We start from the raw sequence: 25,991 nt of genomic DNA, 5'->3' as shown, positions 1-25,991 counted from the left end.
TGAAAAGTACACTCTTTACTGTGACAAAGACACATGTAAAACATGTATTCTCAGTTTTCTTGGAGGACAGTGGAAGAGGGATCCCCACATCCTGCTTCCCTATCACCACTAATTGGTTAGTGTTGTTTGTTCAAACACTGCAATTTTACCTTCTGCCCTAAATAATCCTACTTAACGACCCAGGGTTCTTGGAGCTCTAAGAAGTCTAAAATGATTTAGTTCAGCATTTGGTGCTGTACCACCTGAGAACATTATTTTCTGATGGTAATAAGGGAAGGAACTACTCAGGAAAACAAAGCAAGATGTTGAGGTGCCAACATTCTGAATATGTTTATTCATGTTCGGATTTACGGATGCAAAGTGTTTTACATGCTACAAATGTTTGTTAAAAACAAGTTGTTACAAATCAATAAATAATACTAGCTACAACTATGCTCTACTATAAACAGAATAATAAGCAGAAAATAAATTACTATAAACAGAATAATAAGCAGAAAATAAATAGACAGATACAACTACTTTGGTACACACAGACATGCGTTTTCTGTCATAAAACTGATAAGAACACTACCATTTTTATTTCTTTGTAGTATTTTCCCTTGAGATACAAGTTTTTATTGCACATTTCTTTGCACTTGTCTTACCAGTTCAGGTTGGTAGCATATCAAAGAATAACTGGAAACTGGTTTTCTACTGGGGTGGGGGGGAGGGCTTATTTTCTGCCATGTGGTCATTTATATCTTACAAATGAAAAAGAAGCAAGGTACAAAAATTAGTGTGTGTGATATGTGCTCAAGGTTGGGAATACTGACTGGTATGAAAGGTTCTTAACTAGCTGCTCATCAAAATCATACATAATAGCCATTAAAAACTCCCTTAGCTAGCAGCATGGAAATCATTGGCTTGGTTATTCAAAGAGTAGACAAACAGAATTCCTGGATACTGTTTCCATTTGGGTTTTCCAGTTCGTATGGTTCCAGCTGGCGGTATTCAAAAGTCACACGATTTACATGTTTTCCGCTGGAGACCATGCGCACCACCGTGTTGTCACAGCCAATTTTCATCTGGGCTATAATTCATGGAAAAAGTAAAAGTTTCCCAGCAGGTTAGAAATGACACTGTCAAACCATTTCTGTCCACGAGATCATTTAAACACGAAGAAAGCAAGGGGATGTAGCTTCCTCTCACGTACTCAAACCACACATCTGCCATCAGGTGAAACGTGTTTGTTCTCATTCTTATCATGTACAGCTGACCTTGAACGACGTGTGGGGTGCGTGGGGCATTAGGGGTGAGGACCCTCCCCACAGGCGAAAATCTGAGTCTAATTTATAGTCTGCCCTCCAGATCCACGGTTCCGCCAGATCCGAGGTTCCACATTCTCGGGTTCAACCAACCTAGGATCGTGTAGTACTGTAGTATCTACTATTGAAAAAAAATCTGCCTATAAGTGGGCCTCCGCAGTTCAAACCACTGTTGTTCAAGGGTCAACTGTATAATTAATTGTAGAATAGTGAAATTAAACTCAGCCTTTCTCCTCATGGGCAAGAACACTGTTAGTCAAACAAAACTGGCTGCAAAGAGGTAAGAAGATATCTCCTTGTGCTTTTTACGTTCTCCTACCTGCAAAGCTTTGGTGGTGAAGGCAGACGAAGGCAAGCATCCGACCTGCTGCACCTTTGCTCTAGTTGTGTCCTCAGTGGGGGCAGTGCCGCCCTCTAGGGACAGGTTGGAAATTTGCAGAGGCAGTTTTTGGTTATATCTGGGGGGCAAGTGGCATTTAGTGGGCAGGACTGAAGGATGGAGTGTATTGCGGGACATTTATGTAGACCAAAAATATCACCTATTTATTATTTTCTGAGCCTCAGTAATAATTCTGTTTTACATATAAACAAAAATATCATTTGCATGGTTTAGACATACACTAAGTATACTCATTTTTGTTCTATTGTTCACCTGTACTTTTTTTTTTTTTTTTAAATATATATATTATTCATTTTTGGCCGCGTCAGGTCTTAGTTGCAGCACACGGGCTCTTTTTTGCGGTGCGCAGGCTTCTCTCTAGTTGCAGCATGCGGGCCTTGTTGCCCCGCAGCATGTGGGATCTTAGTTACCCCATCAGGGATCGAACCCATGTCCCCTGCATTGGAAGGCAGACTCTCAACCACTGGGCCACTGGGGAAGTCCCTCACCTATACTTTTTATCTCTAATTTTTTTCTGTACTTCTTATATGGAACGGCTTTTGATATCCTTACTTCTCTTAAATCCAATCTTATTCATTATTTTTATAAGCATCTGGCAACATTTATGTATCTTCTAGTACAGATGTGCCTGAGCAGTTATACACTGAAACTGTGTGTGTTTTTAAGGCATTCTTCAAAAATTTTTTTTCAGCTTTATTGAGGTATAGTTGACAGAAATTGTATATATTTAAGGTGTACAACATGATGGTTTTATATAAATATACATTGTGAAATGATCACCATAATCAAGCTAATCAACATTCATTACCTCACATAGTAACCTTTTTTTTTCTTTTCATTCCCCACTCCCCTCCCTTCTGGCAACCATCTGTTTGTTCTCTGTACCTGTTTCTGTTTTGTGAAACTCAGCATTTTTATTAAAAATTACTTTTATTTTATTTCTTCAGCCTCAATCTGGTTCCTGAGGCAAGATTTATCTGCCCTACAGTAATCCTTTCTGCTGTTTTAATTTTCTCAATCTTTTCTTCCCCACGTTGTCCCTATAAGGCCTAAATTCTGAGAAATGTTATTAACCTTGTATAACAGGTACTTCACAAACATGCACCTGGGTTTAAATGAAGTAAAACAGCCAGATAGAGTTATTTAGGTAAAAGTCAATTTGGAGACATAATAAATATAAACCCTATAATTATTTTAATATAAGCACCAGGGAGTCTAGGCTAAGCTTCTTTTGAAGAAGTCCAAAGTTAATTTTTTAAATTTTTAAAAATAATTAATTTATTTTTTATTTATTTTTGGCTGTCTTGGGTCTTCCTTGCAGTGAACGGGCCCCTCATTGTGGTGGCTTCTCTTGTTGTGGAGCACGGCTCCAGGCATGCAGGCTTCAGTAGTTGTGGCACGTGGGCTCAGAAGTTGTAGCTCGCTGGCTCTAGAGTGCAGGCTCAGTAGTTGTGGTGCACGAACTTAGTTGCTCCGCGGCATGTGGGATCTTCCCGGACGAGGGCTCGAACCTGTGTCCCCCGCATTGGCAGGCGGATTCTTAACCACTGCGCCACCAGGGAAGTCCCTAATTTTCTTTAAATTGTTTGCAAGGCCATTCTTTTCTGATCTTACTCTGAACTTTAATCTACATAACGTGCCTTATTTCCTTTAGTTAATGCACATATCATTTATTATTTGACATAATTCCTAATACAATCCATGGTAAAGGGCAGGATACCTAAGAGTTCTTCATTGTCTGAACGACTTAAGAGGGGCTCATGAAAACATGGTGAATTAAAGAAAAAACTGAAGTCTAAAATGAACCAGTGAGTCAGATAATTCAAGCCTTCACATTATCTTAAGACTGGTTTCAATTATCTAGATAATGCAGGCAAAAGTGGTTTTTTGGCCATAGTAACACCCTTTGAAATCAAGTCATATAATTCATGAACCAAAATTACTGTGGCTTCAATTATCTAAATTTTAAGGCATGATTGTGCTTCAGTTCTTAATCTAATCTTTTTACCCAGCTCAAAGGCACCTCCTCACAGGTGCTCTCCATCAGCCTGGAAGGATCCAGTGCCTCTGAGAGCACACACAAAGGGAGAGAAGCCATGATGCACTGGTTTAAACCAGGGCTCAGGTGTAAATTAGCATAAACTAACCCCCAAGCTTTTAGCAAAGTGGGTTTTTAGAAATCTTTTCCTTTACCTGTGTACATTAATTCTATTTCAGAGAGATTTTGTTTATTAAGTTCCCAGCATTAGCTCAGAGAGAGAAAATACTGGTTGGCAGAACTGGCTTTAATTAAAACTGGTAACAGCTGATCAAAAGGCTGTCTGATTTGCAGCTTCATTATTTAGTTGGTTAGTGATGTGTGCTTACAAAAGAGGAAGGGGGCTATGGTAAGGGATGAAAGACTGTTCTTCTGTTTGACTTTTGTCTCTTAAAAAGATAATCACCGGTTCCTGCATCAGAAGTACAGATACAGGAGTGACCTTTACAGAAATGTTTTATGTAACTCTCTCCCTCCCCCTTGGATTTCGTTAATTAATCTGGTCACTAGTCAGCAATTCCCACCCCCCTCACCCCACCTGAGCATAATCAAATGGAAAAGCTTCACTGATCTATAACAAAGAAGACCTGATTCTGTTTGGCGAGAACCAGGTCTTTTATTACCTGTGACCATTTTTAGATCTCAGAATTTACCTCTGTTTTGCAGTGGTCTTTCAGAGGCTGGTTTTGCTTCTAGAAGTTGGGGACATTCAGCAGTTCTGAGAATTTCTAATAAAGCGTATCACCTTTTAATGTGTCAATATTTACTATGAGTAATACACACACATATACATATGTATGGTAAAGTTATTTAGATATTACTTCATTTTTATACTATGACTAATTGACAATACATCCACTATTTGAACTACGGTTTTCAGTCAGTAAAATCTTTAGTCTCGAGAGGAGGAAAGCAGGGACCTTCAAGAAGGTGGACAGAGCACAGAACCAAAAAGCTTTGTCTTTTTCATAGTTGTACCTAGGGCAAACCTTAAACACGCAACCTTGTTACTTCATAAGTTTTTCTTCCACTGTCAGATATTGTGGTCATGCATTCTTGATACTGTGCCTAGGCTCAAATGCAAAAGCCTCACACTTGCTCAATGTGCAAAATCAAAGTTTCTTTGGTGGAACTTGCCTTCCCATGTATAAAAAATTTGAGGCATTTTATTTAAGGAAACAATCTTAATAGGCACATAAATAATAATCAAAGAAATATCTTACCAGGGCCGTGAAAAGGATAGCAGAGATCAGCTAAAGGCATCATCTTGGAAGGGTCCAATCCAGTTCCTCCCAGCAGCTCCACAAAGTCTCCTATTCCCACACAACCTGCTGAGGACTTCTAAGAGAGTAAAGCAGCAGAGGAAGATGTATTTAAACCAATTATGGAAGTCAAACCATTTGACCAATGGCAAGTTGGTGAATTCAGTCAGCTGTAGACATGCTGGCTTTGTCATTTAATTTAACATCCAGGACTCTGGGAAGTAAGACTTTTTAAAGAAAAAAAAAAATCATAGGAATTGCTTTTCTAAATCCATTGAGTAATCATTTTAAAAAATGTATGTGCATTTATAAAAACATTTTTTTATAAGCTCAAGGACTAGAATGATGAAATTGGAATCTGTAAACTCCATATACAATATATGAAAATTGAATCTGAAAATGTTTTGCTTTTTAAATCATTTGGACATACACAATGAATTATTTGAATTTCTTAATGCACGCAGTCAGAATTTTTATAAATAGGGCTTCCACATCAGTTTTTTCTTCAACTTACCTATTTTCCTCTTCTTTATAAAAGACTTTTTCTGCTATTGAGACAATTTTTATCCTTTCTACTGATAAGGAGTTAGACTAGTTAAAAGAATATTAAAAAAAGAAGAGACCCCTCATTTGGGGCTCTAATTAGCTAGAGTTACCATCAACTTTCTCCTTCCAACTAAAATAAACTTATTTCAAGCTACTCAAAATAAGTATATAGTCTTAAGACTTTGCGATGCACTGTAACGACCTTTTTCTGCTTCCCTTCATCTTTTCCACACTATGTCATCCACAGAAATTCCTGTGCTTCACTTTCCCACGCAAACAAAGCAGACCCCCTCTCAGCCCCAAATGTCACAGTTTGGGCCACCCATTTCCCGTGATCAGGGCTGGCCTTGTGATCGTGCCACCCGTGCCCACAGGGCTCACACTTACAAGGCCTAGTGCTTGGCTTAACGCTCTGCTGTCACCATTTTGAAATTCCTAATAATTTTAAAATAAGGCTCCTGTATTTTCATTTTGTACTGTCCCCCCACAAATTATACAGCCAGTTTTGCCTGTGATCCTCTTCTTCACTGAGACATAGCCATCAAGAGATCTAGCGGAATGTGGCAAGGTGCTTAGAAGCTAACCAAATAGACCATGCTACATAGGGACCAAAATCTAAAACAGAGAATGTAAAATACGCACATACATAAAAGCGCACGCAGTCCAACATTTGGAAGATATTGAAATGCAACTGGAACTAAACAACCAATAGAAAATAATACAACAGCAACTCTTTAACTAATGAAAGGAAGCAGGTGTGGGCATATATATTTAAAGCACTGTGCTGGGTTCTATGCTTAGGTATTTTACACGTAATTTCATCAATGATGAAATAGAGGGTTAGTTAGCCCCACTGTGTACAGGGCTCATTTTCTTGTATGAACAGTTGAATAAGCCATTTAGAGGTAAAGGGAAAAAAATGTAATTGCCTTTCCCTTGAGTAGAGGGTGTCCAGGGGGAACATGTCTTAAGACTAAACATTCCACCTCGTTCTATAGGTTCCAAATTTCACAGGAGGAGGTGACGGGGAAAAGGCAGGCTCAGGAGAGAGAAATGGGAAATAAGAAGTTGGGAAGAAATGGAAGCTAAAATGAAGGGAACAAAACCAGGAAACAAGGAGGTTGGGAGCACGTACTTTTTGGCGTTCAGTGACTTTTCTCTCCTCTTTCCAAACCTCTCAGCTGTTCTTATAAACAACAGCAGAAGCTGAGTTGTGTAGGGACCTCTGGGGTTCAGCTCCTCAGCAGTGACCCCCGAGATTTCTTTGTTGAGGTTCTATCTCCTTGGACCAAGTCACTCTCATCTCTTGCCTAGACTATGACAATGGCCTTTTAGGTGCACTGCTGCACCACTCTGGCCCCTACAGCCCATTCATCATCATTCATGGAAGCCAGAATGACCTTTAGGTAATGTCTCCTTCCCATCGTGGACTCTGTCAATTAATTTGGTCATGAGGCCAGCAATTCTCAATCACTCTCACCCCACCTGAGCATAAGCAAATGGATTATGTCACTTTCCTGCCTGAACCCCTTCGGTGGTTTCCCACTGCACTGAAAATAAACTCAAACTCTTTAATATGACCCGCTGGGCTCTCCACCCCCTGGCCCTGCCTGTCTCCCTGATGCTGTATGATACCACTCCCCCTCTACTTTTCCTTCTTTCCATTTCTAGAACTCAGCAAACCCATTCCTGCCTCTGAGCCTCTGCACTACTGTTGCTCTGTTCCCAGCTCTTCCTGTGGCTGCTGGCTCCTTCCTACCTATCACTGAAATCTCACTTTAAATGTCTCCTTCTCAAAAGATTTCTTTCCTGACCTTCTCATCTCAAGTAGCTGCCTGCCCCTCACTCTACCCCCTTGTCCCCAGCCACCACTCTGCTTCATTTTCTGTAGGGCACTCACCACTATTTGAAATACATTACACTTTTGCATGTCTCATCCCACTAGAATACAGGTTCCATGTGAGTAGGACCTGTTCTGTTTGTTGCTAATTTCCAGCATCTAGAAGAATTCCTTGCACATGGTAAGCACTCAGAAAATATTTTGTAAAGCAATAGATACCTAGAACACTGCAGACTTCACATTTTTTTAAGTGGTAAGCACCAAGATTACTCCTCATAGCCAAGAATAACTAAAGTGCAGATCTCTCAATCTGTCACACTTGCCATCTTCTATATTAAACATCAAGAATGACATACAAAAAATCTCAAGCCTATAAGGCTAAGCCAAAGACATCCACTTATCCTGGCCTTTATCAAAGGATTATTCTTCCACTAAGGTTCAACTTTAAAAAATAGGCACTGACCTATGAATTTAGGGCTTAAAGGAAATTGGATTTACTGCTTTTCTCAGCCCTAGTCCTATTTATTTGGTTTTCACTGAAATCTTTCTGATTAGGAACTATGACTATCTTTGATGCCAGCAAATGCATGAGCTGTCTTAACCTAGGCATATGAGAACATAAAAGGAAATGAGGATGACTCAAAGGAAACAAGCTACCAGTGCAAATAAATGTGGTCAAGCTCAGCATTAATTATAAAATCCATACAGAAGTTCATGGGGGAAAAAATTGATGGGGAGTCTCAACTAATGTTTTGTTGTAAAATGTATGGAATTAAATGTAATGCAAAAAAACGCTTCAAAACTTTACTGTATTTTGCAATATAAAAATCCAGTTTTGTATTTTATGCTACGCTTAGCATTCCTTCATAATACAGTCTGTCAATGAGATACTTCCTTCATGTCAAAAGAAAATTCCAATAATCAGAAAAACAGCTGTGTAGATGACTCACACTAGGTTCTGCTAGGAGAGAATTTTTGTAAAAGAGGCAAGTACAAGAGAGTTCAATTGTAATTATATGCCACAACATTGCCAATTGAAAACATTTCCTAACATCACAAGAAAAGTATTCAAGTAGTCAGAAGAGGCACCTGAGTATGCAACTTGCAGCATAGCGGAAATAGAAGAGGAGTTTATTAAAGCAGCGAGGGCAGGCTCATGTGAGATCTAACCGCCAAACAAAAGGACATACTACACCAGTTCATCCACGTTTGCCCTGTGTAGTTACTTTTGCTCTGATAAAGCTGAGGTCTTAGGAAGTGACTGGGAAGCAAATAAGCAACTCACCTTTAATTGCAGACCATTTAAGTGTCCCAGGGTGAGATCAGATATTTTGATCACCACAGGATAAATTATGGAGAAGCTGCAGTTGCGATGCTTATGTGGCACGACCAGAGTAAACCTTCCATTTGGGGTCTGGGAGATGACATTGCAGGCTTTGTAGAAAAACAAAATCACATTTTCACTGCTTGGTATGCTGGGCTTTTATAGAAATTTATCTCATCCTTATTCTAAGCTCCTATTCATGGTTTAGGGGCTTGTGGCCCAGAAGAGAGTGCTTATCACAAAGGCGATTTGGAGAAAGGAAGGAGTTGGGGAATAAAAAGCACCAGTGATGTATGGACATTGTCAGGAGGCTCTGGCTGCAAGGGGACTTCTAATCGTAATCTCAGGGGGTCACCTTGTTTATAACACTCACAAGACATAAATTAATAACCAACCAAACAATACTAGCTGGTAGAAGTTCTGGGAACACTTCATTAACTAGGGTCCAAGTTCAAGCTGGGAGTCTGGAAGAATCAAGGCTTAAAGGTAAGGCCAGAACTCAAACCCTGTCTGTCTGAAACCTTTATTAACTGAACTTGGAGCTATATGTTACTTTTGAGATAATAAAGTGAAGAAACATTAAACTAGTTATAAAATAGGCTGAGAAAAATACAAAGCAGGCTTATGTCTGATAAATATTTCCTGGGTGTTAAGTGATAAGTTGACTAATAGGTAAATTTTAAATGTTTATTTACTCCCAAGACTTTCTGAAATTTTGTTTTGTATCTCAAGACTAAACTTACAATAAATTTATTCTTCTAGCTATGAAACTAGAAGCATCAGAGTTTGTACTTTTTTTGGCCAGTTATGGGACAAAAGTTTCTGATTGATCAGACTATGTCAGAACTACCTTTTGCTTCCTCCTTATATTTTTAATTACACTTAATTTCAAAAAGAACTGAAATTCCCTGATGATTCTAGAAGGTTTCTGATTTCTAACCAAACAGGATATAGGAGAAACAGTTCATGGTGTCCTCTAGTGTTATTCTGCTCCAGTCCTCGGAAACAGCCTCTTTGGGGGGCTTCTTTCAAAAAAATTTTTTGGTTTTTTAAAAACAAAATTTGGGAGATCAGTCAGTACATTATTTTTTGGCAGATTAGGTAGGCCCCATTCTTCAACCACATGAAGTGTTAATATTAATACTATTGTACTATTGTATGCAACCAAAAATGAATATGTTTTCCTGATTTTTTATAAACGTCTTCCTCTTAATGGGGAAGAAATAATAAATAGATGAATGAACTCATTCTGATTAAGATAATGTGTTTTAGGCCTGGGCTATTCAGCTTTATAGCATCTATTTGTGTATCCACCAGAAATGAACTAAATTAGAGCAATGGTTTCAGACTCCTAAGGCAATGTTGAGGTCCTCTGGTCCAGCCCTCTGCTCAGGGCATGAAATCTGTCTACACATCCTAGATATGCAGTGTTTCAGCCTTCACCTAAATATCTGTAAGACTGCAACTTCATATCTGATCCCTCAAGCTTATCCAGATCAATGGAATGACTTGGAGGGATTTAAGTTTGTTACTGAATACATTGTAGTAGCTCAGGAGATCAGAATAAGACTGGAGAAAAAATAGAATTCTAGCCACCATAAATTAGTATCTTACCTAGCCTGGTAAATAAATTAAAAACTGATTTGATTTTCATAATAATGAGTTGGAAATATCCTTTAGGTCATTTCTAATTACAAAAGAATTTCCATTCAAATCCTTCCTCACTTCAACTTTCTTAAGTCTGTGCAATGATGCTACCTTTGAAAAGCAGAACTGACACTCTCTCCCCCCAGGTCCTGCCTTCCAACTAAGAAGACATGAAGTCCACTTACGAAAGAGGTTAGGATCTGTCTTTATGGTTAATGTGAACCCATTTCCTGGTTCATGGACCCGGAAGAAGATCATGGCCACGTTCTGGGAGGATCTGACGCTCCTTCTGCTAAGACCACTCTCACAGAAATCTATGTACCGCTCAGTCATGGGGAGAGGGTGATCCTGGGAACTGGGGAACTTCTCCCCCTTGAGAATCCAACCATCAAATACCTTCCAACAAAAAATACAGACAAAGATGATCACTTTCATCAACTCCTGAAGTCACAGGTGTGTTGAAAAGGGGGGAAAGTTTATCCAGCCATGGGCCTTCGGTCATAAGTGAGGAATAGACAGCCTATACCCCCTGCACACGTGCTTTCTATTTGTATATATTTTGACTGTGAGGGTTGTTTGCAAGTCACATTATTAATTAATTATTGCTTTTTTCCCCTTTATAAACTCTAACATTTCCAAAGCAAATAAACTTTCTTATACTTTATCATTTCAGCACCTTGGTAAATGAAACTACAGACGATATACATTTTTGGGTTGGTCATATTTTCCACACATCCTACCTTCAGAAGAATTCCACAGGAACATAATTTGGGTTTCAGTTTTTCTCTTTCCTCATTAAAGTATGAACAAAATTTCTCAAAAATAGCAAGAGGAAAAACTGGAGCAGCAACTTTACCTACCTGCCGATGGTTATACACACCCATTTTCCTCATATTTTTACTCTTATCACATATTAAAATACCAAGAACTACTTTTAACACTTAGACGATAATGGCTGGTATGCAAGTTAGGAATTTTTTCCTTCACTTGTTGAAGTTTGTAGTTGGCTGGACAAACGGTCAGTCTATTGACTTTACTCTTAAAATCACCACAGGTCTCCAATTTAATGAGTCCAACCTAGTTCACGTTAGTAAAATTACCAGCTACAAATTATTTCACCAGATCAGTCCTCTTCTATTGCGTTTGACAGGTTCCAAAATAATTCCACTTTGGGATTTTAATCATGTTCATTTTAACTGGACTGGAGAAGTCCAGCAGCCATCCCAAGCTGACCCATTAGACTCATGGAGAACTGGGAGTGGGGATGTTATGACGCTGGGGGACTTATCCGCGCCTCCCACCTGCCTCAGACTAGATTCCTTCTCAGCAACCTTCCCCGCAGCCAGTGCCCTTCTGCTCCAAAATCAGGTCAACCAGGCACTGAAGACAGCCTCTGGGAGCCTGAAACAGCTCCACAGAGAAAGGGACCAGCAGGAGCAAGGCGGGCTCAGATCTCAGACATGTGAGGTCGCCTTCTAATCAGGACCGCGGGTTCGGTGGACCCGAGGGCTCGTACTAGTTGGTTTGCACCCCTTTTCATCTGCTCCAGATTGCAACACAGTGGTTCGCGCCACGAATTCTAGTCTTTGGAAGCGCCCGGGACCGAGAGCGCACAGGGATGAATTTAAACCACTGCAAGACCAAGGCACTCGCCCTTCGGGGAGTGGGGCGAGGTTCGCGCTGCGCGGGGGTCCCGGAGTGCGCCTCTCCCACTCCTGCACCAGCGAAGCATCTAATTACGCGCGGCGCCGGCTCTCCACGCTAGGGCGCAGCGTCCCAGCCATGACCCCTCCCTTGCCCCGCGGCTGGGGCTGCGCCTGGCGGGGGCGCCTCACCTTCAGGAAGTCCCCGCTCTCACAGTCGATGGAGACCAGTTCGTAGTGGATGGTGATAAACTCCTCGGGCTCTGCGATGAAGAAGGCGGCGCAGTGCAGCTGCGGCCGGTCGGCGGTGAAGGTGAACTGGCCCTGGAGGCTCAGCATGTCCAGGCACCCTGGGGTGGGGGAGGGGGCAGCGGGGTTGGGGGTCCCGGGTTGCAGCCACTGCGGCGGCACCCGGGGCAGCCCCTCTCCGCTCGCGCTCCGACTCCCAGCCTCGGCTGCGCCCCGCTTCCGCGCTCCGCGTGCGTCACCCCATCTCGCCCCAGTGCGCCTCCTCGGACTGACCCTTAGCGATGCGGACTGCGCCCCCCGCGGTCCTCAACAATCCCCACCTCCCCGCTGCCCGCGGACGGACGCCAGCCGGCCAGGCAGCCCCGACTCACGCATAGCGCGGCGGTACAGCTGCTCCCCCGGCAGCTCCCGCTTCAGGTTGGCGCTGAAGAGTAGGAAAGGGTCGTGGTCCACAGCTTCCCGCAGCTGGCCAGGAAAATAAGTCAGTCCGCAAAAGTTCAAGGAGGGGGAAAGGGGACCAGAAGCAAGGCACCCTCCCTGCCCCGCGGCAAAGAGAATAAAGTGACCGGGTCAACGTCTCCCGGGTCCAGAGAAGACGGGAAGGTTTAGACCTTTCCTATCAGACCAGGGTATGCCCAGGGACCAGAGGGAAGGAGGAAGAGGCAGGGGGAAGACCCAGGGGAAACCAGAGGAGAGAGGGGGCACAGTAAATGCGGAAGAAAGAGCTAACCAAAACATGTGTGAGAGCGGAGGAAGTCTGCCCACCCCCAAGGCTGGACACTCACCACAGGAAGGCGTGATGGGTCAACCGGGTAATCGCTCACCTCCAGGTACCGGCTCTCCCCTCTTAGAGCCATCAGGCAGATCAGAATGAAGTGACACTGAAGTTTGAAAGTGGGAGCCATGCCGGCCTTGCCTCTGCAGCTGGTGCTTTCTGCTCCGCAGGTCTGGGCTTTGCTTCCCACGCGCTCCCCCAGGCTGAGAGCTAGAAGCTGGTAGGGTCCCTTTGCTGGGTCTCTTTTATAGAGCAGTGAGGAGGGGAGGCTCTCTGCCCCTTAACTGATCTGAGCTCAGTAACCATGGGTTACTCTGTCTCAGTGACAAAGTGCTTGGTGATGACGAGGGTCCAGCTCTCAGCTGCAAACTTTCTGAGTGGTCCAGTGTTATTCACCAAGAATGATTTCAGACACTTAACAACTTAGTGAGTTAAAGTGTGGGAGAAAGAATGAAGCAAGGATGGAGAATAAGGGATGGCATTTTACTTGGCCTGCCACATGCTGAATTATCCTCTCCCATGGACATGCAGGGAATTTTTGGTTTTGCAAAGCCAAGTGACAGTGTTACACACAGGCGTAAAATACCAAAACACACACAACCTTATCATACAGACTTATCACATAACCTTAAATGGAATCATGTTGGAAATTGTCAGAGAATATAGTATTCATGCAATAGCTCATGCCTCTCAGGAAGAAACTTGAGGCATTTTCAGCTGCAAAGAGAAGCTGATTTTGTAGAATATTGCAATCATGTAATTCAAGTTTTCTTCCTGTCCCTTGGTCTTTGCTTTATCCTGGTCCAGTTTCTTGTAAGCTTTTCCTTAATAGAAAGCTAACTCTGGAGTCCATGGACTCCTGGATTTCAGCCGAGCTCTGTCACATAGCCTGAATGTATATAAGATGGACACACTCCTGGGCCAGCTAACTGTGGCCATGACCTTAACATCCATCTGAACCACTGAGAGATGGAGTCATTCCATTTCACGCCTTCGAATACCTGGATTACTTTCATACCCTGGTAGAAGGACCCGCTGAGAAGCTTTATTAAAACAGCTCATCAGCGAATTTACAGGGCTAAACAAATGACTTAGAGATGCAGGAATAAGTTAACCTTATCTTTGCTGATTAGATGAGAAGAGAATTGCTTCTCCTTTATGTCCAAAACTGTGGGAAATATGAAGATCTCCACTTTCAGTTTTCCCACCCCTCTCCAATCTCTGTGCTGAGCAAGGCCACTACAAATCCTAAAAAAAATCATGTTTTTACTTCTGCCTGACAGAAAACATGGTTACTACCCATAGCTTTCTTTGCTATTAAAATTATTCCAAATAATAAGACCATCATATAGGGTTTTGACTCAAGGAAATAGTTCTATATTTAGTGTGTAAATACTCAGAATGAAGCAGCCATTTGTCTAGTGGTGTCAGAACTTGATATTTTCATATTTAAGACAATTCTGAGCTCTGAAGGAGCTGCCTCTTAATTGTTTAACCTGGAGGCCTTCCTACCATAGTCCAACTTTGTAAACAGTCCTCAGACCACAGACAGCATGAGAGGAGAGGGCACCCAAATGTCATAAACACTAGCCACTATGTCCTTCTCCCCATCCTGGGACTCTTTAGATGTCTGAATTTTAGAGACGGTATAAAGAAACCTGAGAGAAATAAAAAAAAGAGAAAAACAAATGGCTTAACCTCAACTGCACACATGCCAGGCCTGTCTCCAGAAAGAGCTGGGATAAATGAGGGGAAACACGATGACAGAGGGGTAACATCCTATTTTACGAAACAATCCACAAACTATGGTAGAAAAAGAATTTCATTCTTACCAAGTCCTAGGTGGGGATATTCATGTGTTATTTTCACCAGTTTGGCAAATATCTACTAAGTCAGTGGAAACTGTGTTTTGTTTTGTTTAAATAAGAGTAACTAAAGGATGAAAATTAGAACCTATAGGGGAATAACAAGAAGATGGAGTTGGAGGACAAAGAGAAGAAGGTAGCCATTCTCTGTGAGCAGAAGTATTAAAAATGGGTGAGAGCAATGGAAGAGCCATTTGGATTAGACAGAAGAAAAAGTTTCTGGATGGTAACTAGGTCTCTGTCTGAAGAAAAATTATTTTCATGGACCAATTTAGTCATTCAAACAATTAGCTTAATATTTGTTTAACCAAATTGATTATTTTGAAATACGTTCTGAGTTAACTCAGAGTCCCCAAGCATGCTGGTTGGAAATTATTCATATGTTCACCTCCATTCTCTGCACACATTTTAGTTTTTCTCCATGTTTTTCTAGACAGCCTCTCCCATGCTGATGTTAATACAATCCCTGATCAGTATATTTTAGATCTTAAATTATTGTTAGGAAGGGTTAAGACATCCTTTTCATTAGGTAAGACATTTTTCCTTTCACAAAGCCCCAGAGCAAATTGTCACTGTGTTAAGCCTGAAGGTCAAGGTGACCACATGATACAGAGCCATATTCAATCCATGAACATGGCAGGGGTGGGATTTTTAAATTGTGCTGAGACTGAAGAGGTGCACATAGCCAACTTCTAAGCAGCATAAAGAGGGACTTTGTTGTCACCCACAGGGCCTATGACGTGATTATGAGAGCCAAGTGCAAGTTTGTGGAGTCTGCCAAGGCTTACACACTGCGGTGTCTGAAGCAGAAAGGGGACAATGTAATCCCAAATCTCTTTCTACTCTAGGGTCAGTCTTAAGATTCCCTTAAGTATTCCCTACGTATAATAGTACACTTTTTCTTTTGTTAATCACTTGAACAGAGAACATTAGCAACACCTGCTCTAGAAGATCTTCCTTTTCCCTTTCCCGAGTGGTACGTTGAAATGTTGGAAATGGGACATATGATTGAGTTCTTTAAGAAATAAAGATGACTGAATATAGCCCATTGTAGTTAACCACCACCAACAAAAACTAGTTCTTAGTAAAGGGTCACATGACCCACCACATTGGCACTAAAAAAAACTAGTTTTCCGTTTCTTTCAAGATGACTTGCTGTTTGAATGAATTTGACTATTATTTTAACGTAGCTATTTTTTTTTTTTGGTTGATTTAAAGTTTTAATTTCCTTCTTCTGTGGGGGAGAGTCATCATTTGGATTAATTTAGATAACCCACGGTATCTGGTAAAAGAGGGAGTTAGCCTAGGAGAGAAATTCTTACCGATCTTTTTCTTTGCAGTGCTGCTGATTTATTTCAGGATGTTCTGCCAAATTTTCTTCAGTCCGAAATGAGGTTAATAACACCTGCAGAAAGGCTCCCTAAGCTCAACAGAATTTTGTAGTAACGTGAAATCCTAACACTGGAAATCAGATTAATAAAATATCTTTACTCCCAACTGTCCATGGAACAAATGGTTACTCACAAGCTCCCTGGGTAACTAGTTAAGGACAGCATCAATACAACTCATCTTTCTAGACGTTCACAACCTTAAGGACTTTTCTTTCAGTAAAATATTCCTGAAGATGATTTCTGTAGTATGTCCTAATCAGGTATGCCTCCCAAAACCCTTTTTATTTTTATTTACTTTTATTTTTTTTAACATCTTTATTGGAGTATAATTGCTTTACAATGGTGTGTTAGTTTCTGCTGTATAACGAAGTGAATCAGCTATACATATACATATGTTCCCATATCTCCTCCCTCTTGCGTCTTCCTCCCGCCCTCCCTATCCCACCCCTCTAGGTGGTCACAAAGCACCAAGCTGATCTCCCTGTGCCATGCAGCTGCTTCCCACTAGCTATCTAGTTTACATTTGGTAGTGTATATATGTCCACGCCACTCTCTCACTTCGTCCCAGCTTACCCTTCCCCCTCCCAGTGTCCTTAAGTCCATTCTCTTAACATAGTTATTTTTAATACATAAGTTTTCTTTTTCTGATGTGTTTGAGATCAGGAAGGAAGAAACTAAACTAGTTCCTTGGGGGAACTAGTATAACTTGGCCTTTGAATGAAACTCTCACATGTCAGTGACTTTCAGCTCAAATCCATTATCTCCCTTTGATGTGGTTAAGACGACCAGCAGTCAGTAGAGGTTAGGACTTTTGGGGGTTGCAAGTGACTGATAGCGAACTGGAACTGAAGGGGAAGTTATTATCACGATGGCTTGCAGAATGCTTGAGCAGAAAACAGGAGTCAGGAGCTATTTCCTAGTCTCTCTGTCTCAGGCTGCCTTCTCCCAACATCTGTAGCTTCTGTGGTGGTAAACCAGCCACCAGTAATGCCTTAGCTTTACAAGTTACCCTTAGACAAATAAAAATACTCTGATCCAATGTACTCATAATCCCCAGTCCACAAACTTAGTGGGAAAAGGCTCAGAAGCCAGAGGATAGGATCCGGTCATTACATGACTGTTCTCATGACAGCCATATGAATGGAGAAGGGAGAAGATGTTTCCAGAAAAAAAAGGAATGCTGGATTCACAAAATAATAGGTGTCTTCAAAATAGAGAAAATAAAAACAAAAACCCTGGTTCAATGACTTCTTTGATCATAAGTTTTCTCACCTGTAAAATGGTGATCTACACTGGGAATTATTATAGGCATACCTCATTTTATTGCACTTCACTTTATTGCACTTCACAGATATTGCATTTTTTACAAATCAAAGGTTTGTGACAACCCTGCATTGTCAAACAATTATTAGCCTTTTTCAGCAAGAAAGTTTTTTGTTTTTTGTTTTTTTTTGGCTGTGTTGGGTCTTTGTTGCTGCACGCTGGCTTTCTCTAGTTGCGGGAGCAGGGGCTACTCTTCATTGTGGTGCGCGGGTTTCTCATTGAGGTGGCTTCTCTTGTTGCGGAGCATGGGCTCTAGGCACGCGGGCTTCAGTAGTTGTGGCACGCGGGTTCAGTAGTTGTGGTGCACGGGTTAGTTGCTCCGCAGCATGTGGGATCTTCCCCGACCAGAAACCCCTGTCCCCTGCATTGGCAGGTGGATTCTTAACCACTGCGCCACCAGGGGAGCCCAAGAAAGTATTTTTTAACGAAGGTCTGTACATTTTTTTTAGACATAGTGCTACTGCACAGTTAATAAACTACAGTATAGTATAAACATAACTTTTATATGCACTGGGAAACCAAAAAATTTGTATGATTCAATTTACTGCAATATTCACTTTATTGCAGTGGTCTGGAACTGAACCCCAATATCTCCGAGGTATGCCTGTATAGGAATTAAATATTATAATATATGCCCTTCAGAAAGGATAACCTTAAGTGTAGATATTATTAAATTATACCAATGATATTATATGTCTTTATCACTAGGGCTTTCCTTCTAATGATAATTTTATAAGAGTGCATGTGTAGGATATGTTTTTTATATTATTATTACATTAGAATGAATGACTTCATATTAGAACATTAACAGACTTTAAAAGCCATAGTTAGACAAAGAGAGAAATAAGTTGAAATATACTACAGAACTGCATTTCAAAAACTAGCTAGGAATGGGCCCCATTAAAGATGGTGCATTATACTGGATAGTGGCTTAGCTGCAACAGAGAGAAAAATTGAAATGCAGAGAATAAAGAAATTGAGAAGATTGAGGAAAGGGGAAGGTTGAAGTTATAAAGCAGAAACAGAAGGTAAGATAATTAGGAACTACCCAAAGAGAATAATATTTTATTCCATATCAGGGATTATTGAATGACGTCCTCTGTTAAGCCTTAGGGATACTGGGAATAAGAAAGCAATGATTTGGCAAGACTTCCAAACAAACAGTGATGATGGGAGGAAAGAAGAGAGGTTAAATGATGTGCCCAGATTATCACAATGGGTCAGAAACAAAGTCTAGGCTAAAAAGATCTCTCTATATCCAGCCAGGTAATCAATCCTGCTTCAAAGACAGCAACCCTGGACATTCACCCCCAAAATTATATTTTAGGTTTAAAATTACTAGCAGCAGAAAGTGAGATGGCACAGGCCAAAGCAAGATGCTGGCAGATCAATAACTGCGAAGGAGGATTGGGGTTGCTCATGTTTGTGCACGGCAATCCTTGACTTTGGAGTGACATTGTTATCTCAGCTCCCTTCGGGCTTACTCTAAAATATGCCATGACTAACATCTAGCCAGTAGATCATAATGAAATGCCATTTAGTAATCCCTCACTGCCTGCATCAAAGGGAAAAGTACAGCCGGGTCCAGAACTGGTGTGTTTGTCATTAGGTAGTGGTGACGCGCATGGGCACATAACATCAGCCTCTTCTCTGATGGAAGACAAAGGAAGTGTAAAGAGGCTCATTTCTAGTGCCTTAGAATAGATCTAAGGAGAAAGTCTGCCAGTTACGTGGAGTGACACCAGAGGTTCTAAATAAGGAAAGCAATAGAGAAAAATTCAAGCAAGCAACGCAGTGGTGAGCTATCTGCGGTGCCTTCTTAGCTGACTTTTATCGGACCCCTGGCAGCGGCCAGCCTGCTCCTCCCCTCTGCCAACCCTTCCTTCCTCCCTCCTCCCTCCCTCTCTCCCTTCTTTTCCTCCCTCCCCTGTGTCCTTCCTTCCACACACTCTGAGCAACAGATTTAGCTGCTCTAGACTCATAACGTTTTATATATATGCCTGAAAGCCCTTACCATATTTTGTCATGACTTTTAGTATGTCTGTCTTCAACCCTAAAGATAGGCTCCTGAAAATCTGCTTCTGCATCTCATCCATCTCTGTCCTCAGCAAGAGCACACACACACCCACACCTGGCACTCCTGGCACTCCTGGCTGGTACCTAAAAGCAAATGGCAAAAGGGGCTTCTGCTCTTCCCATTTAGTTACAAATTAAAGAACTGTCACCACTCAAATGTTAGCTGTCAACATCCAACGATATGACATCAGCCAGGTAATGTGAAACCTGAGGAAAGGGAAGGGAGGAAGGGCTGAAACGGTTCCTGGAGTCGGCTCTGAAGACCACGGCCAGCTGTGTGGAGTGGCAATAAGAAAAGTGGGGAGGAGTAAGGGGACAGGGCCGGGACTCAGGCAGGGCAATTAGGGCATTCTGGGGCACAAAAACTCATCATCATGATAAATAGTATGATGCAGTAAAACTTAAAAGGAAAACTGATGCCAAAAAAAACCCCAGGATGAACAAAATATCGAAGTCTTAGATAAAGACACCAGTGGTCTTAGTGATTCTTCCTTTTGCTTCAGGCTCAGCACAGCACTGTGAAGCTCCACATAAGCAACACCCTGTGGGAGTAATCAAGGATTTCAGGGGTTTTATTCCGGTTTCCATGTGCAGTAGCTATAGGGTGGAAACAAAACGGCTCTGGATTAGGTATCCCAAGCCCCAGATCACTGACTGGGAACTTGGGCAAGTCGTCACCACACCTCTAAGAGGGAGATGGGTGTAACTGTCAATGTCAGAGCAGGAAACAGATGGTGGCTCACAAGGGGGTAATTTGTGGAGCGTTTAATACAAGGACGGTACAAAGGTGTGGTCAGCGTGCGGGGAAATCACCAGGGTGCAGTGTCCCAGGACTAATAGCAGGGAGGAGCTGTCACCCCGCTTCCTGGGCCATAGGACTGGGAGAGGATATGGCCCGAAATTAGTGACATGCTTCTAATAAATTGGCAAAGTGACCATGAAATTTCTGAGGCTAAATTAGAAAAAGGCAACATGCCTTCAGCATGTGTTCTCTCCCTCTCCTGGGGTAGCCCTGAGCTACCATGTAAGAAGTCCAGCTCCCATGAAGCTGCCATGCTGGAGTGACCATGTGGAGAGACCACACAGAGATAGAGGGAGACACCTGGGAGCCCCAGCTGTTTTAGTCCGCAGAGGTTTGGATCATCCCAGCCCAGGTCCCGGACATGTGGCTGAAGAAGCCCTCGAGGCAACCCCAGTTCTCAACCACCATTTGACTGCAAATCAGGAGAGACTCCAAGCCAGAACCACCCCATTGAGTATTTCCCAAATACCCAACACATAGGAACCATGAGAGATAATAAATGACTGTTGTTTTCAGTCACTAAGTTTGGGAGTGATGTGTAATACAGGAAAAATAACCAATACTGGCCTGTCTTAGTTTGTTCTGGCTGCTATAATAGAATACTACAGACTGGGTGGCTTATAAACAGCAGAAATTTATTTCTCATGGTTCTGGAGGCTGGAAGTCCAAGGTCAAGGTGCTGGCAGATTCAGTGTCTGGTAGGGACCTACTTCCTGGTTCACAGACAGCTGTCTTCTTCCTCTGTCATCACATGGTGGAAGAGGCAAGGGAGTTCTCTGCAGTCTCTTTTGTAAGGGCACTAATCCCACTTATGAGGGTTCCATCCTCATGACCTAATTACCTCCCAAAGCCCCCATCTTCAAATACCATCACATTAGGGATTAGGTTTCAACATATGAATTTTGGAGGGACACTAACATTCAGTCTATAGCAAGGCCCTTTCCATTTATAATCTATCAATACATTTTTGAGGCCTTGACTTGGGATCCCCAAGTGTCCCAGCTCTGTGACAGCCTTTGTCTTTGGAGCCCTTGAGCTGAATCACTGTCTTCAAGGCATGCCCTTGTGCCCAGACAGCTACTTCTAGACTGAGTCAACATCTGTAAAACCAAGCTGGCTGGTGCCAAGCTCAGCTTGTGGGGCTCAGTTAGTGGCTGGACAGTAGATGATAATCAGCCTTGGAGAGACTGAACCCTGTGCCTCAGCCCTGAAACCAGCTTGCTCTTTATCAGCTGGCTGTTGGAATTAAGTATGAAAGATCAATAAACACTGCTCCCTCTAAAATGCTGACATTTTCCATTTTTAATCATTACTAATGTGCAAAGAGAACAAGATTCCTCTAAGGCATTTAAAGGGAAGGAGGCCATCTAATATTGAAGAAATCAGTTTTTGCCAATATAATAATTATACTGTAGATCCCATTCCTGCTTTTAAATCTCATGGTATAAAAACTGAACTGAACACTAAACAGCTTTAGGTTAGAAAGTAAACATGCCGAGTTAACTGGAAGAGCTTTCAATGGCTAAAACTGGAACGATCTGAGTAGCAGAACAAATAAAGTATTATTGGATTATAACTTAGTGTACAAAATAAAGTTCTCTGAGTCCATATTGATATAAATAAATGATTGAAAAATTAATAAATGGAAAGAAGGGACGAATCTCCCGTGCAGAAGCATTCCAAATAGTTTATGTCCATATGCTGCCATCAAGGAGGGGGAGCATAACTCCCCACTCCTTAAGTGTGGGCGGTGCATAGTGACTTCCTTCCAAAGAGTACAGTGTAGAAAGGAGATGGATGGAGAGTAACTTTAAAGTGGAGAAACCTGATAAACACTACCTCAGCCAATTCAAGGTCAACATCAAGAGTCATTTCATAAATCACATTGCTAGTACGTACCCTTGATATGATGTGATAAAAATGGCACTTTACCTCTGTGATCTTCCTCTCATAAACCCATAACCCAGTCTAATCATGAGTAAAACATCAGACAAATTTCAATAGACAAACATCCTTTGATATACCTGATCAGTTCTCCTCGTAACTGTTAAGGTCATCAAAAACAAGGAAAGTCTGAGAAACTGTCACAGCCAAGAGGAGCCTAAGGAGAAATGACAGTTCAATGTAATGTGGTATCTTGGATGGGATCCAGGAACAGAAAAAGGACATTAAGCAAAAACCAAGGAAATATGAATAAACTATGGACTTCAGTTAATAATAATGTATCAAAATTGGTTCATTAATTGTAACAAAGGTACCATACTAATATAAGATGTAAGTAATATAAGAAACTGTATGTGGGATATATGGGAACTGTACTACCTGCTCAATTTTTCTGTAAATCCAAAAATGTTCTTAAAATATTATCTATTAATAATAAATAAAATTCTTTTAAAAAGTAAGCATTCATATATGGGATTTCTAGCATCAGAATGTATTTGATGTTTGCCAGGCAAGACCCAAAGGAATTTTATCTCCAAAATTTATTGGTTCCTCCTTTCTGTCTATTAGAAAATTGCCTCTTAATTCTATTCATCCCTGTTAAGTCTTGTTTTTTCCCTCAGCTTCCCTTGCTCCTCTTGTTTCCACCTCCACCATCCTGCAGAAAGTCCCCTCATTTAGGTCACTCCTAATTTCTACATCTAAAGGTCACTTCCATTGTTCCTTGACATCTCTGCATTATTTGACATTTTCCCCAATTTTTCTTTTTGGAACTTTATTCTTTTGGTTTTAGGTAAACTTGATTTTTTAAGAGACAGATACCAATTTTGAAAACATTGAAAAAAATGAGTTAAACCACAATGTTGTTTCAAATTATTTCACCCTTTATATGACAGATGTAAATTTGCAGCATCAAACTCAACAGTTGATTTTCTCTGTATTGGGTTGGCCCAAAAGTTCGTTTTGGTTTTTCCATAAGATTTCATGGAAAAACCCGAACAAACTTTTGGGCCAACCCAATATCTTAACCATTGGAAAGGCAGAGTCAAAGAAAAACTAAAAAGATTTTTCCTTACAAAATCTTTTTTCTCAGGGCTTCCCTGGTGGCGCAGTGGTTAAGAATCTGCCTGCCAATACAGGGAACACAGGTTCGAGCCCTGGTCCTGGACAAGGAGCAAATTAGTTGCCGCGGAGCAACTAAGCCCGTGCGCCACAACTACTGAGCCTATGCTCTAGAGTCTGCGAGCCACACCTACTGAAGCCCGCTCACCTAGAGCCCATGCTCCGCAACAAGAGAAGCCACTGCAATGAGAAGCCCACACATCACAATGAAGAGTAGCCTGCGCTCACCGCGACTAGAGAAAGCCCATGCACAGCAATGAAGACCCAATGCAACCAAAAATAAATAAATAAAAATAAATTTCAAAAAAATTAAAATAAAAATTTTTTACTCCCTAAATCTGAATGAAATATATGATTCTAAAGAAGGAAATAATTTGTAATTGTCTTGGGGACATAATAATTTGTGCTTAAAGTTATTGGCTATGCACATAGCACAGGGAGATCAGCTCGGTGCTTTGTGACCACCTAGAGGGGTGGGATGGAGGGGGTGGGAGGGAGACTCGAGAGGGAGGGGATATGGGGATATGTGTGTGCATATGGCTGATTTGCTTTGTCATACAGCAGAAACTAATCCAACAATGTAAAGCAATTATACTCCAATAAAGATGTTTTAAAAAAAAGCTATTGGCTATGTTTTAGGGCAGCAGCAGGATGTGGGAGACAAAGATGTGTATCACAAGATTTCAGGTTTGATTTAGAATTCTTTTTGCATGATAAGCAAAGAAAGGTATAAAGGCACATTCTGTCAGTTTAAAGACATGAGATGCTGGAACAACTGGATATCTATATGGAAAAAAACAAACAAAACTAACTTGATCCCTACCTCACACCACACACAAAAATTAATTTGAGATGGATCACAGACATAGACATGAAAGCTAAAACCCTAAAGCATATAGAAGAAAACATGGGAAAATATTCTTGCGACCTTGGGATAGGCAAATATTTCTTAGGTTATAGAAAGCACTAACCATAAGAGAAAAACTGATAAATTGAACTTCTTTAAAATTAAACATTTCTGCTTATCAAAAGATACCATTAAGGGACTTCCCTGGCAGTCCAGTGGTTAAGATTTTGCCTTCCAATGCAGGGAGTGCGGGTTTGATCCCTGGTTGGGAGCTAAGATCCCACATGCCTCATGGCCAAAAAACCAAAACATAAAACAGAAGCAATATTGTAACAAATTCAATAAAGACTTTAAAAATGGTCCACATCAAAAAAATCTTAAAAAAAAAAAAAAATACCATTAAGAAAACGCAAAGACAAGCCACAGAATGGGATAAAGTATTAACTCAGATATCTGACAAACCAATAATACAAAGAAAACAATTCTATTTATAAAACGGTCAAATGACTTGAATAGGCACCTCACAAAGGAAGATCTATGTCACCAGTAAGTGAGCGGGAAGATGCTTGACATCATTCCTCATCAGGAAATGTGAAATAAAACTACAATGAGGTACCACTTCACATCCATTGAAGGACTAAAATTTTTTAAACCTGACAACATTTTTTAAAATTGTAAAGGCAAATTGTAGCATATTTATATAATAGAAAAGTGCTCAGCAATAAAAAGAAAAGCTAAAAAGCTGATTCATGTATCAACACAGATGAATCTAAAAAACATTATGTAGAGGAAAAAAAGCCAGACACAACAAGAGTACATGCTATCAAGTTTAATATAGGCAAAACTATTTTATGGTGATAGAAATCAGAGTACTGTTTGTCTCTAGGGGTGGGGGATTGACCAGGCATGAGGAAGTTTCTTGGAGGGAAGGAAATGTTCTATATTTTGATTGGGATGGCAGTTACATGGTGTATATGTTTCTCAAAACTCATCAAATTGTACAGTTAAGATCTGTATGTTTTATCATATATAAGTTGTTCCTCAATTTTAAAAGTATTAGGGAATAAAAATCATGGAGAAAAAATGTGTAATATCTTTTAAATTTTGTTGAGAGATATCTACAAACCTTTGTTCCCAGAGGAAGGCTGTTGTGGTGTGACTGTGAGATCTAAGGTAGAATGAGAGAAAATTAGAAAGAGGAAATGGGAGATTAGAGGAAACAAAATAGGAATGAAAAGAAGAAAGAGGAAAAACACAGGGAGGGAAGAGGTCATGCTTTGCTCCCCCTTAGTCTTCATCCTAGAACTATCTTCTGGGGTAGCACCAACTTTTTTGAATTGTAAAATATGTAATGCATAGAGAAGCATGTATAAAATGTGCATAGAGAGCCTAAATAAGAAGAATAAAATGTATTACCACCCATATTGCTACCACTTGGTTTAAGAAATTAAAACTACGAGGATTCTACCCCAGTTGCAGCCCCTTCCTCCCAATCACAGGGAGCAAGAGTATTCATTCCCTTACTTCTCTTTTGGTGATATCACCTACATATGTAAGCCTAAGTGATACACTGTTTAATTTTGAAATTTTGAGGAG

At 41.0% G+C, this 25,991-nt stretch overlaps 1 protein-coding gene across 1 annotated transcript; it reads right to left on the bottom strand.

Annotated features, from left to right (window-relative positions):
* Positions 1-509: 509 nt before the first annotated feature.
* Positions 510-13,487, bottom strand: LOC118892751 (corticotropin releasing hormone binding protein). Its single transcript, XM_036847647.1, has 7 exons — positions 13,078-13,487; positions 12,625-12,718; positions 12,197-12,354; positions 10,547-10,757; positions 8,676-8,824; positions 4,966-5,083; positions 510-1,069 (listed from the first exon to the last, which is right to left on the bottom strand). Exons 1-7 carry the CDS (start codon positions 13,156-13,158, stop codon positions 912-914), a joined length of 969 nt encoding a protein of 322 aa, XP_036703542.1. The 5' UTR covers positions 13,159-13,487; the 3' UTR covers positions 510-911.
* Between the last annotated feature and the right edge of the window lie 12,504 nt (positions 13,488-25,991).

This window comes from Balaenoptera musculus, chromosome 3, assembly GCF_009873245.2.
Source record: "Balaenoptera musculus isolate JJ_BM4_2016_0621 chromosome 3, mBalMus1.pri.v3, whole genome shotgun sequence".
Classification (NCBI taxonomy): domain Eukaryota; kingdom Metazoa; phylum Chordata; class Mammalia; order Artiodactyla; family Balaenopteridae; genus Balaenoptera; species Balaenoptera musculus.
This window is presented reverse-complemented; position numbering and strand designations above follow the sequence as displayed.

Coding starts and splice junctions, on each gene's coding strand:
- LOC118892751 (XM_036847647.1), bottom strand. CDS start 13,158: ATGGCTCCCACTTTCAAACTTCAGTGTCACTTCATTCTGATCTGCCTG. Junction 12,719..13,077: donor GGGAGAGCCGGTACCTGGAG/GTGAGCGATTAC, acceptor TTTCCTGGCCAG/CTGCGGGAAGCTGTGGACCA. Junction 5,084..8,675: donor TAAATGGTCTGCAATTAAAG/GTGAGTTGCTTA, acceptor TTACTCTCTTAG/AAGTCCTCAGCAGGTTGTGT.